Below are 17,203 nucleotides of genomic sequence, written 5' to 3' on the forward strand. Positions count from 1 at the left end.
TGTCGCGCAGCACTACAGTGACAAGACCGACTGATCGATAAATATTCAATCCTATGACAATACGACAGCTTCCATATAAGTCACGCATACAATGACATAGAAAAGTATTAGTGCAAGATCGAAGGAGCAAGTCAGTCGTACGACAATGCAACGTATAAAAAGGCAACGTAGAAAAACAAACTATCCACCATTGGTAGCGATCGTTTCATGCGAAAATAATCATTGACCTGACTCCGGGTGCTTAAGATGGCCGCGTAGTGACGTTGCTTTCGCCTTCGTATCGACGAGACAACAGTGATACAACGACGAAACTTTTTTATTCTAAATCTTTTGTTAACAAAAATCTCACTAATACATTGATAAGATTTTCAAGAGTCAAATCAGACCAAACACGATATTATTATAAAATTCTATAGTAAATTTTATATAAAAGTATATGAATATAGCCGAACTACCTAATTTTATAATAATGTTGTGTTTGATCTTATTTTAATAAAGAAGATCTCATCAATATGTTAACAAAAGATTTAAAATAAAAAAGTTTTGTTATTACATTAAAGTTACTCCGTCGATACGGAGGCGAAAACGTGTCCTCACTGTGCGCACATACTGTGTAGTCCTCTCAAGTGCTGGACTTATGAATATTCCTTTTTCTACATCGCATTATCACAGCCATTGATCACATTTACTGTCTTTTTCTACTTCCACAGCTCCTTCCGCACAATCCTTTTCTAAGTATCCGTGCGTCTGACGTATATGGACACGGACTGACTATCGAACTTGTCAATCTACAACATCCGATTAGAACAGAGCCTAAGCTTATGCAAGGAAGATCTTAATGTTTCTTTTGACTGGTCGGTCAACAATTAGGTTGCAACTGATCAGGTTGCTCAAGGTGGAAGTAGATTAAAGATGCAGAGTAATGTTGTGTTTAGTTGATTTATTTGCACTGTTTAGTTTAACTGGTCCTTATATACTAGATCTCCATTTGGGATTTTCTTCCTCACCGTAGTTTTTATGGGATGGGAATCTATTCCTCTCAATTTTCTCTGATCTTGCTGAATAATACCAGATGTTTACTTTAGAACGGGCCCATCGAGCACTTAGGTTGTTAGTGAGCCTCATGATGAGGTCCTTATCGTAAAGTTCACAACTTGGCAGGTACGAGCTTCAGACTTTCCTCAAAAAAGGCTGATGTGCTGTCCAAGTCATTAACTGAGAGTCATCCAAAATCCCGAACAATGTTCATGGTTACTAATTCTTAATTGCTTCTAATTATAATAACTTTCCTGCAGATTATTGTTGCTATAAATAAAATCTTATTGTGATAACATCGGTATATCTAACACAAGTTAATCTTTAACTAAGTTATGATAATAGAAACATTCTAAATCAAGGTAATATTTAACCGGTGTTTTATTTTTATTTTCAAAAACTCTAACCTATTTTTCCACTACCAGGTTCAGACAATGATTAAAAAAAGAAAAAAAAACAGATAGATTCTAAATACTTGTATATATATTGTATATTGCAATATACGAGAGAAATGTTAATTTGTACAAATCAACACCTCTGTTGAATCCTCATTCAGCTTGATAATTAAGTAATGATACATCATTTATCAATTCTAGAAAAATTCTTCTATATCAATTTTAGAAAAAGACGAAAGAAAGTAAGATACTAAGCACCAATTTTAATCTTAATTCAGCTTTTGATTCAAATTGACAAAAATAGAAATTAGTTTTTATATAAATTGCCGCCCATAAGTATTAGGACTCTGGTTACATTTACTGGAAAACTAAAAATAAAAAATCTTAAATTATAATTTTAGTATTTAGTATCTTACATTATAAGATACATATAACGCGAATAAAATAACAGATATATAATAAAATAAGCAGCGAAGAGCATTCAATTTATATGAAATATTAGATGTCTTAATCAAGGTTATGTAAACAAGTCTAGGCGCTCCTATACCAAAAGCATTGACAAAACTATGATCATATAAGCAGGTTTCGATGCTGTCTAAGGAAAATTGTCCGAAAATTAAGTAGTGATCGTGACTAATTTTGGAAAATAAACACGAGAAAATTCTTACGAAACAGACAGAGATAAGTACAAAGTTCCTATTTCTGTCTGAGACATTCATAGTATATCACTCGTGCATGGAACCTTCTTGTCTTCCATGTTGAATTTTTACAACTAATCACGACCATGATCATATGACAGGTCTCGATGCTCACACTGAAGCCTAGGCAAAATGATCCGAAAAGTCGGTTGTGATTAGTTGGGAAAAATTAACATGAAAGATAAAAAGGTTCTTGTCCTGTGCATGCGTGACATACTATGAATGTCTGAGACAAAGACAGAGATATTTTACTCTCTCTGTTTGTCCCGCAAGAACCCGGAATTTGTCATCTTACATGCTGATTTTTCATAATTAGTCACTACCGGTCGGTTTTCCTTAGACTTCGGTGTATGAGTGTCGAGACCTGTTAATATGACTGTAGTCCACATCACGATCGCATACACAGCTCTAGAAACTCTCATAGAGGAACACGTTAAATCGAATCCAACTTACCAACAACTATATTAAAGAAAGAGAGAGAAAGACCGTGAAACAGCTAGACTTCATTTGTTAAACATTGAATGATTAGGTATGAAATGATGAAAATAATAGGTGATATCATAGAACCATTCCGTCCTCTCTGATTTCGATGATTTATAAATATGTTATAGAAATCAGCATTTTGAACACCTCTCTCTTAACATATAAGTGTCGGTCTCGTTTAAGTTCCGAAACATTCGCGGCAAAGGAAGCCAACTACCGATACCACTTTTTGCATGTATATTTCTGCGTATAGTTGTGTGTTTGTGGCAGCGTATGCTGTGTTGTTTGCCGGCCACCTATTTTCTGTTTGTAAACGAAGGTTGTGCGAGCTTAGAGGCCTCGTGCACAATTGTATATGTGAAGCTGCAAGAAATGTCTGTTATAATTCACTTAAAAGTATCATCAATGTTTGGGTTCGATTTCTCGGTGCGGCCGCCTCGCGACAGCTGACAACGCTTGCGTGAATAATAAATTAATTATAAAAATAATAAGGAAATGAATAATTGATATTATTTTATGAAATAGAATAATCGTTATTATTTCACGCAAGCATAGCCGATCGCTTCACAGCGGTCAGATTGAAAAATCTAACCCAAACCTAAACTCAATGCATTGATGATATTCACTTCTAATTGAGTTATAACAGACATTTCTTTAAGCTTGCCCTGTGTTCGTTTTTTATAAATGAAACAGAAGCGGCCTGCGGCCTGCAACCAAACCAACGCATACGCTGCCATAGATTCACATCAATAAACAGAAATACATTGTAGTTGTGGCAGCACATTTTCGCGAATATCTTGAAAATAAATCCGCGCACGTGAGAACATATGAGAATGGCAACAGTGTAACATGCATGCCATCTATGAGCTATTGCTAGAAGTATAATTAGGCGAGAATACAGAGCGGTTTAGTAGCTGCCGGTGGACTTTAAATTTGCCGTCAAAATAAAGGGATGATGATCGCTGAGGAAGCGATCATTTCGTTGTTTTCGTTTAACGATTTCATGTGCTTCTACGTTTCCGATGCTTCGAAGCAAGCAAAGAATAAACAATTTCCATCGTTTGTCGACTAATCCGAACGAACTCAAGTACTACAGTACGAGGGTTAAATTAATTACTGTTTTTGTAAACTGGACTGTTTAAATATGAATTCTAGGTTAATTCTGTATTAAATATGAGATCCTTATTCTATCTCAATTACTTTCCTTGTTCTATATTCTTACATTCAACGTATTTACAACAGAGCGATCTAAAATCAGATAATACTGGACAATTTGTAGAAAGTGATCGTTAATAAATTTTGATGTACAACATAGACGAAAATGTTTTATATGTCAAAATTGGAAACTAACCGGAGGAATAGAAAAAGGACCTCAGTGTTTGTATGAATGTGAATAATTTCAATTTTTTAATAATTTTGGCAGTTGAATGCAGTTTTAAATAAAAAAAATTACGTTATAATCACATTTCAGGTAAGCATAATCCAAGATATCAGTTACGAAAAAAGATTGAGCTACATTTGGGAACAGAACTGCGTTTGGTTACTTCGAGGCCTCAGGAGTACACGGGAATTCGAAATCGTCGGGCGAAAACGCGAGGCTCACTTTCTCAGCGATCGTTTTCTCTTTATTGCGATGTCAAATTTAAAGTCGTTCGTTGACAGCTAAATTGCTCTGTGTTCTCGCCTAATTATACTTCTAGCAACAGCTCGTAGATGGCGAACGACATTAGATTGTAGTAGTAAGCGTACATGTTACACTGTTGCCATTTTCATATGCTCTCGTAAGTGTGGGTTTCAAGTTAAGTAGATAATTCTCTATATACGTATAGATACATTATACCATACCTACTGGATGAATCACGAAACATCATCAATTTAGATTGTTTTGTTGTAAATGGACTCATTCAAAATTTTTTTGTCTGATATAACATGGTTCAAAGAGACTTTTAAGATAATTATAATAAATTCCATTTTTGTTGTTTGTTGTTCTGTTGTTTAGGTTTTCCTGTTTTTGAATTTTCAAAGTCTTCAATTTTTTGTGAATAAACTTTTAATTTTCTTGCACTTCCTTTCAGCGGGTATAAGATATATTAAGACGAATTCGGTAAGTATTATGTTCGGTAAGTCTATCTAAGCAGAGGAAACATTTAACAAATATCGATCTAAGTTCGTGAAGCAGGATATCTTTGTAATATTTCTTCGGTTGAGGTGTAAAAAAGATATTTGTTATGACACATGTCAAATTCGTCTAAACATCAACTAAAAGATAGGTGTGGACAAAATTATAGGTTCATATATAATAAAACTGAAAATGGACTTGAAAATTCCGAAAGAGAAGAGGTGACTTTAGTATGATCATCTTAAAAATGTCTTTGAGCCATGTTATATCAAACAACAATTTTTTTCGATTAATTCACTAACAACAGAATGATCTAAATTGAATATGTTCCATGGCTCACTCTGTATGATGATACTAATTTTAATCTTCTTGACCTATAAGCTTTTGCCAACATAAATAATATTTTATGTTTTATATGTATACATATATCTACGTGTGTATGTCTGTAACCTATTTCATGATTCATAACATTCAAAATAGTCTTCTTAAATAACACATACCTTTGAAGTACATTGAAGAAAAATTTGAAACACAAAATATTTTTAAATACTTTAAATAAACATCTTTTGATTTTTAAATAAACATTTACAGTATTTTCACTAGAATAACACTTTTAGCATTAAAACAAGAAATCTCAAATTACACATTGAGATTCTATACAAGGTGTTCAGTTACAAATGTGAAAGAATGTAAGGGGCTAATGATTCTTAAAGTTAAAATAAGGTTAAAATCAGGAACGAAACAATTGTGTTATCTTTGCTTTGTTTGTTACGTTTTGTTTTCAAACGCTTTCTTTTTTAGTTATTGATTATTCATAATTAGCCGAAATATCCCTATGCGCGAGCAAACCTTCTTACACGAACGGAAGTAGGTCAGCCTAAGCAGCCGAAATAGCGATTGTCAAACCAAACGATATATGGGCAGCAGCTTGTCTCATACAAGTAAAGAAGAAGATTATGACACTCGAAGATGTCAACCATTCTGCGCGGTGGTTTATAAGAAAAATCGTAGGTTAAACATTATTCTTACCTACTCATTAAAATTCATAACAACATATCGGAAACCACCTTATGGAATTTTTGAGTTGAGAGGACTAATGCTTTCTCTTTTCCATCGCCTCCACAAATAATTAATAAATGATAGCACATATAAACAATGTTTATACAAATTTCACACACGCACAGCGGTCCCGTCCGCGGGTGTCCACGGAAAAATCGCGTATGCATTCAGCATTTTTGACGTGCTACTAAATGTGGTCAAACGCTGTCTTGCACGAATGACACATATTTTCCACACAAATATCTTATTCACATACATACACATGAAATAAAAAATGAAGATGCATATATATATATATACATTTGCTAATTTGGAATTCACAAATATTTATATACAAATATATTCATATATATATATATATTTATATGAATAAATAAATAAATATATATATTTTAATTATATTACAATACATATATCTTAATTATATATATTAATTATATACATATATATATTTAATTATTATATATATGTCGGGTTGGCGTTAAGGGCGTTTAATGAATCTTCACCGGTGCTGTTCATTGTTGTCGCACAGACGTTTATTACACAAATATGGTTGATACAAGATTGACAAGCGGACGCGGTAACTAGACACTAATGACAATGACCCTAGGTTCGATATGGCGAATCCACGGTCCACGAGATAACGAATATACTTTGCTTCGAAGTCTAAGTCGGACTCGACTTACTACTCGTGATACAAGGATCGCTTGATTAGCTCTTTGCTAAAACGTAGATTATTATTCACCGATAGTACAAACTAGGCGCATGGCTAATGAGACTGCCAGAAAGGGAATGACTTTCTGTCAGGACGACGCTGCAGAGGAAGACTATGATGGGATGTGCCTAAGGGCACGAGATCATCGGATTCGTCAAAGAAAGCCTCCACACGGAGGATGAGGGAAATGGGCGTTGCTGTTAATTGGTTAATTTCTATATCGGCGGTTAGCAAAAGATGCTAGTCGCCCTTGAGAGAGAGTTCCTGGCGGGAAGCGTCGCACGTGAGGAAATCTGATCTCCCATATCTTTCCGCAATAGGTGACAGATTTACGAGCGGATAGAACAAAGACTGTTTGTCAATCGGAAGGACTAAGTCCTAAGATTTGTAGCGGCTCCTCAGACTATCTGAGCATAAACTGTGAATGATGCATCGGCATCTGGCGATCATCTTACTCAAAGAATGCGGTCTGTGTGTGACGAGCCGCGGGGCTGTTACAATGTTTTATTGTCAAGTGTCGGTACTGCCAATTCTTTAAAGGAGAGCTATGTAACTTCATAACTCTGTTAGGCGGAACGTTCATCCCGCGACCGTGGCCACGCTTCGGCGACCGATGGTCGCCTCGAGCCCAAAGGCTCACTGTCACAAATTTCGAATGACTGTGTTGGGTTATTTCATAAACGCTACGGTATTGAGGTCTTCCAAGTAACTCCAATGGGGACATATATATATATATATATATATATATATATATATATATATACAGTGCTGGACAAAAGTATTGGCACAGCATGATTGTTATGATAGAAATGCTTATAACTACTAAACAAATTGATTTAAACAAAAAACTTTTTGACGTATTTATTTATTATCTATTCTAGTTTATTACATAACAAGAGCAACAATATAAATAAAATAATACGCAAAATAATAACAAAAATATATTTTTTGAACATTTTATGGGTGGACAAAACTATTGGCACAGTAGAATATTTACGCTTATAACTAATTACATAATAAACTTCTAATATTTTGTTGGCAGTCCTTTTCTTTTAAGGACTTCCTTTAATCTTCTGGGCATCGAGTGGACTAATTTTTTAGTGAATTCAGGTACAATATTGCTCCATTCCTGCAGAAGAACTTTCTTCAGTTCAGACTTGCTTGTGATATTATGTTTCCTAATTCTTTTTTCCAATTCGTTCCACACGTGCTCAATGGGATTCATATCGGGACTTTGAGGTGGTGTGTTTAATGTGTGGGCAGTATTATATATTATCCACTGACGAACAATATACGCCATATGTTTAGGATCTCGATCCTGCTGAAAATAGAAATCCCTGGGGAGGTTTAATTTTTGAGTACTTTTCAAAAGATTTTGCTTGAGTATATTTAAATATACATATTTATCCATTATCTCATCAATGAATATAAGTTCTCCTACACCCGATGATGCCATACATCCCCACACCATTAAACCACCACCCCCATGTTTCATGGTGGCTTGCAGATTCAGTTCGTCCATCTCTGTGTTGGGTTTTCGCCATACTAATATTCTGCCGTCAGATTTAAAAATATTAAACTTACTTTCATCTGAAAACATGATCTTTTCCCAAAAATCAGTATCTTTCGTAACAAACTCTTTCGCGAATTCCACTCTTTTCTTTTGGTTTATTTTACTGATGTAGGGCTTTCTTCGTGCTGCACGGGCAGAATAACCGGCATCCTTCAATACCCTACGTACAGTTTTGGTACTTACTTCTTTTTCACACTCAGCTTTTAACATCGAAGCAATTTCAGTCGAATTAGTTTTTGGATCCTTCTTTACAATATTTACGATTTTCCTTTTTTCTCGAATTGTTACCTTAGAAGGGCGACCACTCCTAATTTGATTCTCTAGATTTTCTTCACTTTTAAAGCGATTTATGACTGAACGCACAGTAAAACGACTTCTGTTTATGATTTGTGCAATTTCGTTGTAAGATTTATTCATCTTATATAAATTTAATATTATTTTTCTTTCTTCAATTGTGGTTTCTTTCGTTTTTCTAGACATTATTACTCTTTCTTGGTTTTTTGTTGTTTAATAACTGAAGTCTCCAGTTTCACTGATCGAGTGTTATAATTAAGAAGATTAAAGGAAGTCCTTAAAAGAAAAGGACTGCCAACAAAATATTAGAAGTTTATTATGTAATTAGTTATAAGCGTAAATATTCTACTGTGCCAATACTTTTGTCCACCCATAAAATGTTCAAAAAATATATTTTTGTTATTATTTTGCGTATTATTTTATTTATATTGTTGCTCTTGTTATGTAATAAACTAGGATAGATAATAAATAAATACGTCAAAAAGTTTTTTGTTTAAATCAATTTGTTTAATAGTTATAAGCATTTGTATCATAACAATCTTGCTGTGCCAATACTTTTGTCCAGCACTGTATAATTTAGTATCAGAAAATTCAAGTGTATGTGTGACGTTTTCTAAAAAATTCAGGATCACTTGCCAATCAGTTGTAAATCAAGAATTGCCAAGCCACAACGCGAATCGTGTTGTTTTTTATCGCGCTATATTGTACAAGTTGTACAATACAAATTGTATTGAATTGTGTTGTGCTAAATTGTAAAACATCGAGTTATTAGGTTTCTTGTTCAATTTTCGTTCTTTAACATTTAATAAACATACTTCTTCAAACCAAAATCCTAAATGCCCACGATATATCATATCCTGTGTAGTTATATGTATACTTAGGAATAATTAACACAGAAAAATACAAGAATTACCTAGTTTCATAACTTGTTTGCCACTATACTCTATGGATTAAACGCTTTTGTTTACAATTTTCTCTTCATCTTAACTTACCACATTTTCTTCTTTTATTCTATTCGGTGCAATATGTCTTCCTCTCCCCTTCTCTTCTTTTTTCTATTTCTCTCTTTCCCCTTATTCATGGTTTCCTAGACCCAGATAATTTTTGCTATATCGTGTAATTACATTATAATTATATTTATAATTACATTATAATTATATTTATAATTACATTATATTTATAATTATTTATAATTATATATAATATATATATTGTATTCCTACTGTTTGTAATTAAAGATATGTTGCTCATTGATTTTCCATATTATCCGAATTTCTTTTCCAAATTTACATTGATGATGATATTTAACCATTTATCTTCTCGCCACATTAACTTTGTTCCATTCTGTCGGTTAAAAATCAAAGAATAAACTATTTTTAAAAGATGAAGAACAAATAAATGTTGATTTTAATAGAAATTTTATTTTTTTACTTTTAAGAAAAGTCTTTCCTTTACAACGACTTATAAAAATTTGGTATACGATCTTTTTCGCCGTTTTATCACACTTTAAATGAAAAGTATCCGCCAACATTGTAATTATCCAAGATGAACCACGAAATTGCATAATATTTGAATTACGTAGAACTTGCGCTTCGTTTGTGATGTATATGATAAGCGCGTGTGTTCAGTAATGCTTCCATAGTGTGTTTAGAAACAAATATTAAACCGAATTTACACTTTCTTCGTAGAGACAGGGCGGATGAATGCTGCGTTCCTCCAAAGTGAAGCAATAAATTCGGCTTTGTCCTCTCATTGGCTTATCACTTTTTGGCATCGTTCGTGCATATTCATATAGCATCGTATTAATTCTTAGAAAAAATCGTTTCAAATCCTCCGAAGTGCATCTTCCAATCCCAATGCATCCAATGTCACTAGACGTCTTTCCAGATTTCATAGTCGTTGTTCAAGTATAAGAATTAATGTGTAACCAATTAACATGCTGTGTATCAGCATAAACGAATGATGCCAAGAGGTGATAAGACAACTAAGCGTAATATTCGTTTCTAAATATGCTAAACTCAGCACTAAATACTCATACTATAAACACGCATATTACACGTGCACTGAACACATGCTTGACACACACGCACTGATACTAAATACACATACACTAGATGCATTCTAAACATACACACTACACGAGGCATAAGTTGGACCATGGAATTTCATTGTTTATCTTGAATTATTCCAATGCTGCCTGCATACTTTTTGTTCTAAATGCGATGAGACGACGAAAAAAATCGTATACCAACTTTTTAGAGGATATTGTAAAGAAAAGATTTCCCTTTATAAATTCATCTTAAAACGAACTCCAAGAAAATTTTTCAAACTCCATACAGTCGTTTGAATTTATAAAATTTGAATAGAAGAGAAGAAAAGTTAATTTTTCACGTGGTTTTCTAACAAAAAAGGATCTTTGAAAAGATTAAGTTCAAGGCTGTGAAAGCAAAGAATACCCCATTTAAAATGAACTGCGGTAGAGAGTTGTACGATTTTTTCTTTATGAAGTTACAGCAGTTTAAATATTAACAATTTGTCGGTCAAAATTCAGTGGTCCTTTCATTTTGTGGCGTAGTGAATATTCAAAATTTAAATCTGCCATAAAACACATATTTTATTATTACTCTCAAGAAGACTAAAATTCCAATGAATCTCTCAAGAGGGGCAAAGTTTTTGGAACAGAACTTAAACGGTTAATGGCCATTTCAAAATTGCATGCCAAGTACGAATGAAGGAATAATTATCGTCGTCAGCATGTACGCCCAAAAATTTCTTTCGTCCTTTTCTGGGATCGACTTATCTAACGCATATATGCTTTGTTAAACAGAATGTTTCGAAGAATCGATATACAGGTTGTTCAGCTACAGGTTCCCGACAATTTAAGGGGTGATTCTTAAAGGCAAAATAAGACGGAAATCAAGAATAAAAAAATTGCGTTTTCGGCCTTGTTTTTCAGTTATTATATACAATTAGAAATCGGTGAAAATATCCCCGCACATGGGCAAACCACGTTACACGAACGAAAGAAGTGATAGTCAATCAGAAAGATGACCATAGTATCAGAGACGTAAACAATCTCACGCGATGTTTTGCAAAGGAAATGGTAGATTGAACATTAAACCTGCTGACTCGTGGAAATCCATAAGAGCATATCGAAAACCGCCCTATGAAATTTCCGAGTAGAGGGGATTAATGTTTCCTGTAATTTTTTGGAGCTGCGAGTGACCACAGCAAAACCACACACCCACTGCGAATATCCCGGCCGCGAGTGTCCAGAAAAAATACAACAAATTACAACAGATATTCGATATGTCCTTCGCTTCCTTGTAAAAAAAGTGTCTGATTCTCCTCTTAAAATTTTGCCATATTGTGTATTCATGCGTCTCCAATAATAAAGGTCGAGCGTGGATTTTCACGTGCCTGGAAATGTTCGATACGTATATTTGTTATTTCACATTTATCAAATGCTGCCTCATCAGTAAACAATATCCTGACAGGGAAATTGGAATTGCGTTAGATTTTCCGATTCATTCATTTGCAAAGATTTTTTCTACTTGAATTTTCTTTAATAAGGTGCAGTATTTTATCTCGCAAATCCGGTTCGTCATGCTGAATTCGTCCGTCAGACTTCGCAGATTTTAACGTACCGTATCCCGCAATCGTTGGTTTATTTTGTAAAAAGTACTGCTATATTGCATACAACACTCACTATACGCACAATTCGCGCATTGCACACCCAATACAACCAAATAACATTCTAACTTAATATTTTCATTTCTTTGAAAGTTTCTCGTCGATTATCGGAATGATTCCGTACTTCCAAAACTATTCTATCCTCTTGCTTCAAAATGTCTAAAACATGGCAATGTAATGATGGAGAGTTCATTCCGAAAGAAAAATTTACGATACAAGGGAATGTTATTGAGAAAGCCAACAGGCTGTGCATCAGACGTGTTTAAAAAGAAGCGCAAACTTATTTTGCACAATCTTCAAACTTTACATAGCTACAGATTTATTAGAAATGGTCATTGGAAAAGTGGACTTCCTGTTTACTCGATGGGTTTCGGAAATATTTCAATTTTTCAAGCCGTATTGTCTTCAGTTTTTATGACTGTAACATGTTTTAAGCATGGAAAGGAAAAAATTAGAAGAATACTCTAAGAAAACTGTAACGCTGAAAAGAAGCACAACTATCGCATTTATTATTTAACTATATTCACGGAATAAAATAAAATATTAATTTAACATTTCGTAGGAACTGTTGAAAAACTGACTATAAATTTTTCGGTAAATATTCGTTTCTCATCACAAAATGTCAAATAATACACACGCACACATTATATATGTTAGTATAAATACAATTCATAAACCACGTTACACGAACGAAAGAAGTGATAGTCAATCAGAAAGATGACCATAGTATCAGAGACGTAAACAATCTCACGCGATGTTTTGCAAAGGAAATGGTAGATTGAACATTAAACCTGCTGACTCGTGGAAATCCATAAGAGCATATCGAAAACCGCCCTATGAAATTTCCGAGTAGAGGGGATTAATGTTTCCTGTAATTTTTTGGAGCTGCGAGTGACCACAGCAAAACCACACACCCACTGCGAATATCCCGGCCGCGAGTGTCCAGAAAAAATACAACAAATTACAACAGATATTCGATATGTCCTTCGCTTCCTTGTAAAAAAAGTGTCTGATTCTCCTCTTAAAATTTTGCCATATTGTGTATTCATGCGTCTCCAATAATAAAGGTCGAGCGTGGATTTTCACGTGCCTGGAAATGTTCGATACGTATATTTGTTATTTCACATTTATTAAATGCTGCCTCATCAGTAAATAATATCCTGACAGGGAAATTGGAATTGCGTTAGATTTTCCGATTCATTCATTTGCAAAGATTTTTTCTACTTGAATTTTCTTTAATAAGGTGCAGTATTTTATCTCGCAAATCCGGTTCGTCATGCTGAATTCGTCCGTCAGACTTCGCAGATTTTAACGTACCGTATCCCGCAATCGTTGGTTTATTTTGTAAAAAGTACTGCTATATTGCATACAACAACAATTATAAGTACGAAATATTAATAAATATGGTTTACTAATACGAATATTTGCTACTAGGCGTTTGGTCACCTGGAAACGAGCCACCACCACCCCCAAAGGAACCGAGTCCTGGACAAAAAGAATCTCCAAAAGATACTGCAATCCCTCCTGTCTGGACGCCTTCCAGCGCCGGTACCAGTCCAGTTCCTGAGAAAAAGGAATTTCGACCGGTGCAATTCGAAAGCCCTATTCTGAGCCGAAAAAAACCAACGCAGCAAGAAGTAAGTTATCAAGAGACATATGTTACGATCCATTTCGTTCGCCCACAAAATTTAAAGAGATTTAATAGTCTCGTTTCCACCCCATTAAAAATACGAAATGTAAACGTTTTGTTGAAACGATCGAAATATAACGTTACTTAAAGGTTTATTATATTTACTTTTTTATTTATAATATTAGACGTATGAAAGAATCTTGTGCTATTATTACTACCTGCCCCCGATCTATTCGCCCCCCGAAAATTTCTATGTGTTTTAAATACATCTCAAAGAAATTTCAAGTGGCTATAATTACATAGTTCCCTTATTGAAACCCGTAAAACAATATGTATAATATACCAGTAATACAATGCCGTAAATGCACTTTTTTCACGAACACATTTTTTATATTTTCATTGGTAAAAGGACTAAAGAATGAATTTGTAAATTAGTATAATTTTTCAGAAATAACCTTTATTGTTGAAAAGCTTCAATAATTTCTATTAAGTATTAAGTATTATTTATTCTTCATCGATGTTACGGAACTTTTCAAAGCATAGAATTTTGTCTCGACATCTAATGATTACTATTGGTTTATAACTTTTTGTGATATACGCTTACTTATTTGATATGCTTTCTCAAATATTTAGTTTCGTATCATGTTCATACACATCATTGCTTAATAATCTCTCATTTAGTTTCAAAGGAATACTTAACTATACCTGAACATTCATGTATATATAATATTTCGAGATTTGTGAAGATTTATTTTATTTATATAATTAATATATTACATACATCATTGAATTAAAATTAGGATTTCAGCTACTTTTGAGTTTTTGAAAATTTAAAATCATTTGTCTATTATTATTATTATTATTAGGCATTAGTTGTATGAATGTTTTAACAATACGAGTGTTAATGGAAATCGGAATTGCTTTAGAAATTTATATCCCTTTATTGTTAACGCTCTGTCTCCTTTCATATCATTTTTCAGAGTACACAGGAGGCCCCACCACCTTGGGAGACGGAAGAAGAAAAGAAAGAAACGTCACGAAGTTGTTATGACAGCAGTACGCGAATTGTCAATTCGCATTCAGCACCTTCGCAAGGATTAAGTTCATTAAGTTCAACACCTCATCTGCCACGTGCCCAGAATCCAACTATAACACTGCTCCAGAAAGCAAGAGGTGAAAGACAAACCTCAGAGTAAATAATAAATCCATATAAAAAAAGAGCGAATAATGTTATTTTAAAATAATACGAAAGATCATTTAAATATAACACGCGGAAATATAGCTTCATTTAAAAAATTTAAAAAAATTTTACATGTACAGTTGCACGTACTCGAATTTGTACATACTTGAAACAGAATAAGCTTCTTAACATTGAATCAAACGACTTGAGCTTTTTCGAGAAGTTGGAAGGATTAATTTACTAAATGAAATGTACAGAACTTTTCGAAAAATTACATATGATTGTAATCGCGAAGAACATAGTGAAGTAGTAAAATTGTAAATCTTGTAATAAAAATTTTAAAAATACGTTCTGTAGATTTATGTTAGTTACACGTATACATATACATATACATAAGCTGCAAATTTCATCAAAATCGATTAATGCAAAAACAAGCTATAGCCATCTAAATCTTCAAATTTATTGCAGTAATAAGCTGAAAATAGTGCTAGCAAAAAACTGCAATTTTCACTATTTTCAATCGTTTGTAGCTCGTAGCAACGTTAACCGATTTTGATAAAATGTTGAGCATGTATATAACTGATATAAATCTACAAAATATATGTTTAAAATCTTCATACCAACCTTGGATATGAAAGTTGTAAAAACCCAGCTGTACTGTTTTCTGCGCAATTCCAACAAATTGCGACTTTTTCGAAGCTTTTTTATACGTCATCTAGTAAACTAATCCTTTCAACTTTTCAGAACAACTCAACTCTTTTGGTCTAATTTTAAAAAAGTTATTCTGTTTTAAAGGATGTACGATTACGAGTGACAGTAATTGTATACATTTATAAATGCATGAACAAAAAGAAATAAAAAATATATAAAAAGAATATATATAATAGTAATAATCATTATATGGCATATGTATATAAAACATATATATATATATATATATATATATATATATATATATATATATATGTCGGGTTGGCGTTAAGGGCGTTTAATGAATCTTCACCGGTGCTGTTCATTGTTGTCGCACAGACGTTTATTACACAAATATGGTTGATACAAGATTGACAAGCGGACGCGGTAACTAGACGTTAATGATAATGACCCTAGGTTCGATATAGCGAATCCACGGTCCACGGGATAACGAATATACTTTGCTTCAAAGTCTAAGTCGGATTCGACTTACTACTCGTGATACAAGGATCGTTTGATTGACTCTTTGTTAAGATGTAGATTATTCCGATAGTACTAGCACACTAGGCGTATAGCTAATGAGATTGCCAGAAAGGGAAAGACTTTCCGTCACGACGACGCTGCAGAGGAAGACTATGATGGGGTGTGCCTAAGGGCACGAGATCATCGGATTCGTCAAAGAAAGCCTCCACACGGAGGGTGAGGGAAATGGGCGTTGCTGTTAATTGGTTAATTTCTATATCGGCGGTTAGCAAAAGATGCTAGCCGCCCTTGAGAGAGAGTTCCTGGCGGGAAGCGTCGCACGTGAGGAAATCTGATCTCCCATATCTTTCCGCAATAGGTGACAGATTTACGAGCGGATAGAACAAAGACTGTTTGTCAATCGGAAGGACTAAGTCCTAAGATTTGTAGCGGCTCCTCAGACTATCTGAGCATAAACTGTGAATGATGCATCGGCATCTGGCGATCATCTTACTCAAAGAATGCGGTCTGTGTGTGACGAGCCGCGGGGCTGTTACAATGTTTTATTGTCAAGTGTCGGTACTGCCAATTTTTTAAAGGAAAGCTATGTAACTTCATATCTCTGTTAGGCGGAACGTTCATCTCGCGACCGTGGCTACGCTTCGGCGACCGATTATCGCCTCGAGCCTAAAGGCTCATTGTCACAAATTTCGAATGACTGTGTTGGGTTATTTCATAAACGCTACGGTATTGAGGTCTTCCAAGTAATTCCAACGGGGACCCGGTGTCCTTTCATCTCCGACATATATATATAATATAATTATATAAATATTAAATATGTTATGTAATTACATGTTATATATTATATTGCATATACGAAACAATTATTATTATATAACAATTATATAACAATTATATGTTATATATACATATATAATAATTATTATATATATATCTTTTTTATATATTTTTTATTTCTTTTGTGAGGCATTTATGAATGTATACAATTACTGTCACTCCTAATCGTACATCCTTTAAAAAGGATAACAGAATAACTTTTTTAAAATTGGACTAAAAATGATTGTTATATATCCATTTATCTCGGAACACGCGATTCACTCGGATACAATTATCGGGATCCTTTATAGTGGTTTGAACAGCTCCGACCAAGTAATGG

General features: G+C 33.9%; 1 protein-coding gene across 1 annotated transcript in view; it reads left to right on the forward strand.

The window, feature by feature from the left end:
• Positions 1 to 17,203, forward strand: part of LOC132915422 (uncharacterized) — a 383,223-nt gene that overhangs the window by 243,020 nt on the left and 123,000 nt on the right. Inside the window, exons 11-12 of the mRNA XM_060975216.1 lie at positions 13,499 to 13,701; positions 14,675 to 14,867. Of these exons, the coding sequence (XP_060831199.1) occupies positions 13,499 to 13,701; positions 14,675 to 14,867 (396 nt within the window). The remainder of the gene's footprint in view (positions 1 to 13,498; positions 13,702 to 14,674; positions 14,868 to 17,203) is intronic.

The sequence above is a fragment of the Bombus pascuorum genome, chromosome 17 (genome assembly GCF_905332965.1).
Source record: "Bombus pascuorum chromosome 17, iyBomPasc1.1, whole genome shotgun sequence".
Taxonomy (NCBI): Eukaryota; Metazoa; Arthropoda; class Insecta; order Hymenoptera; family Apidae; genus Bombus; species Bombus pascuorum.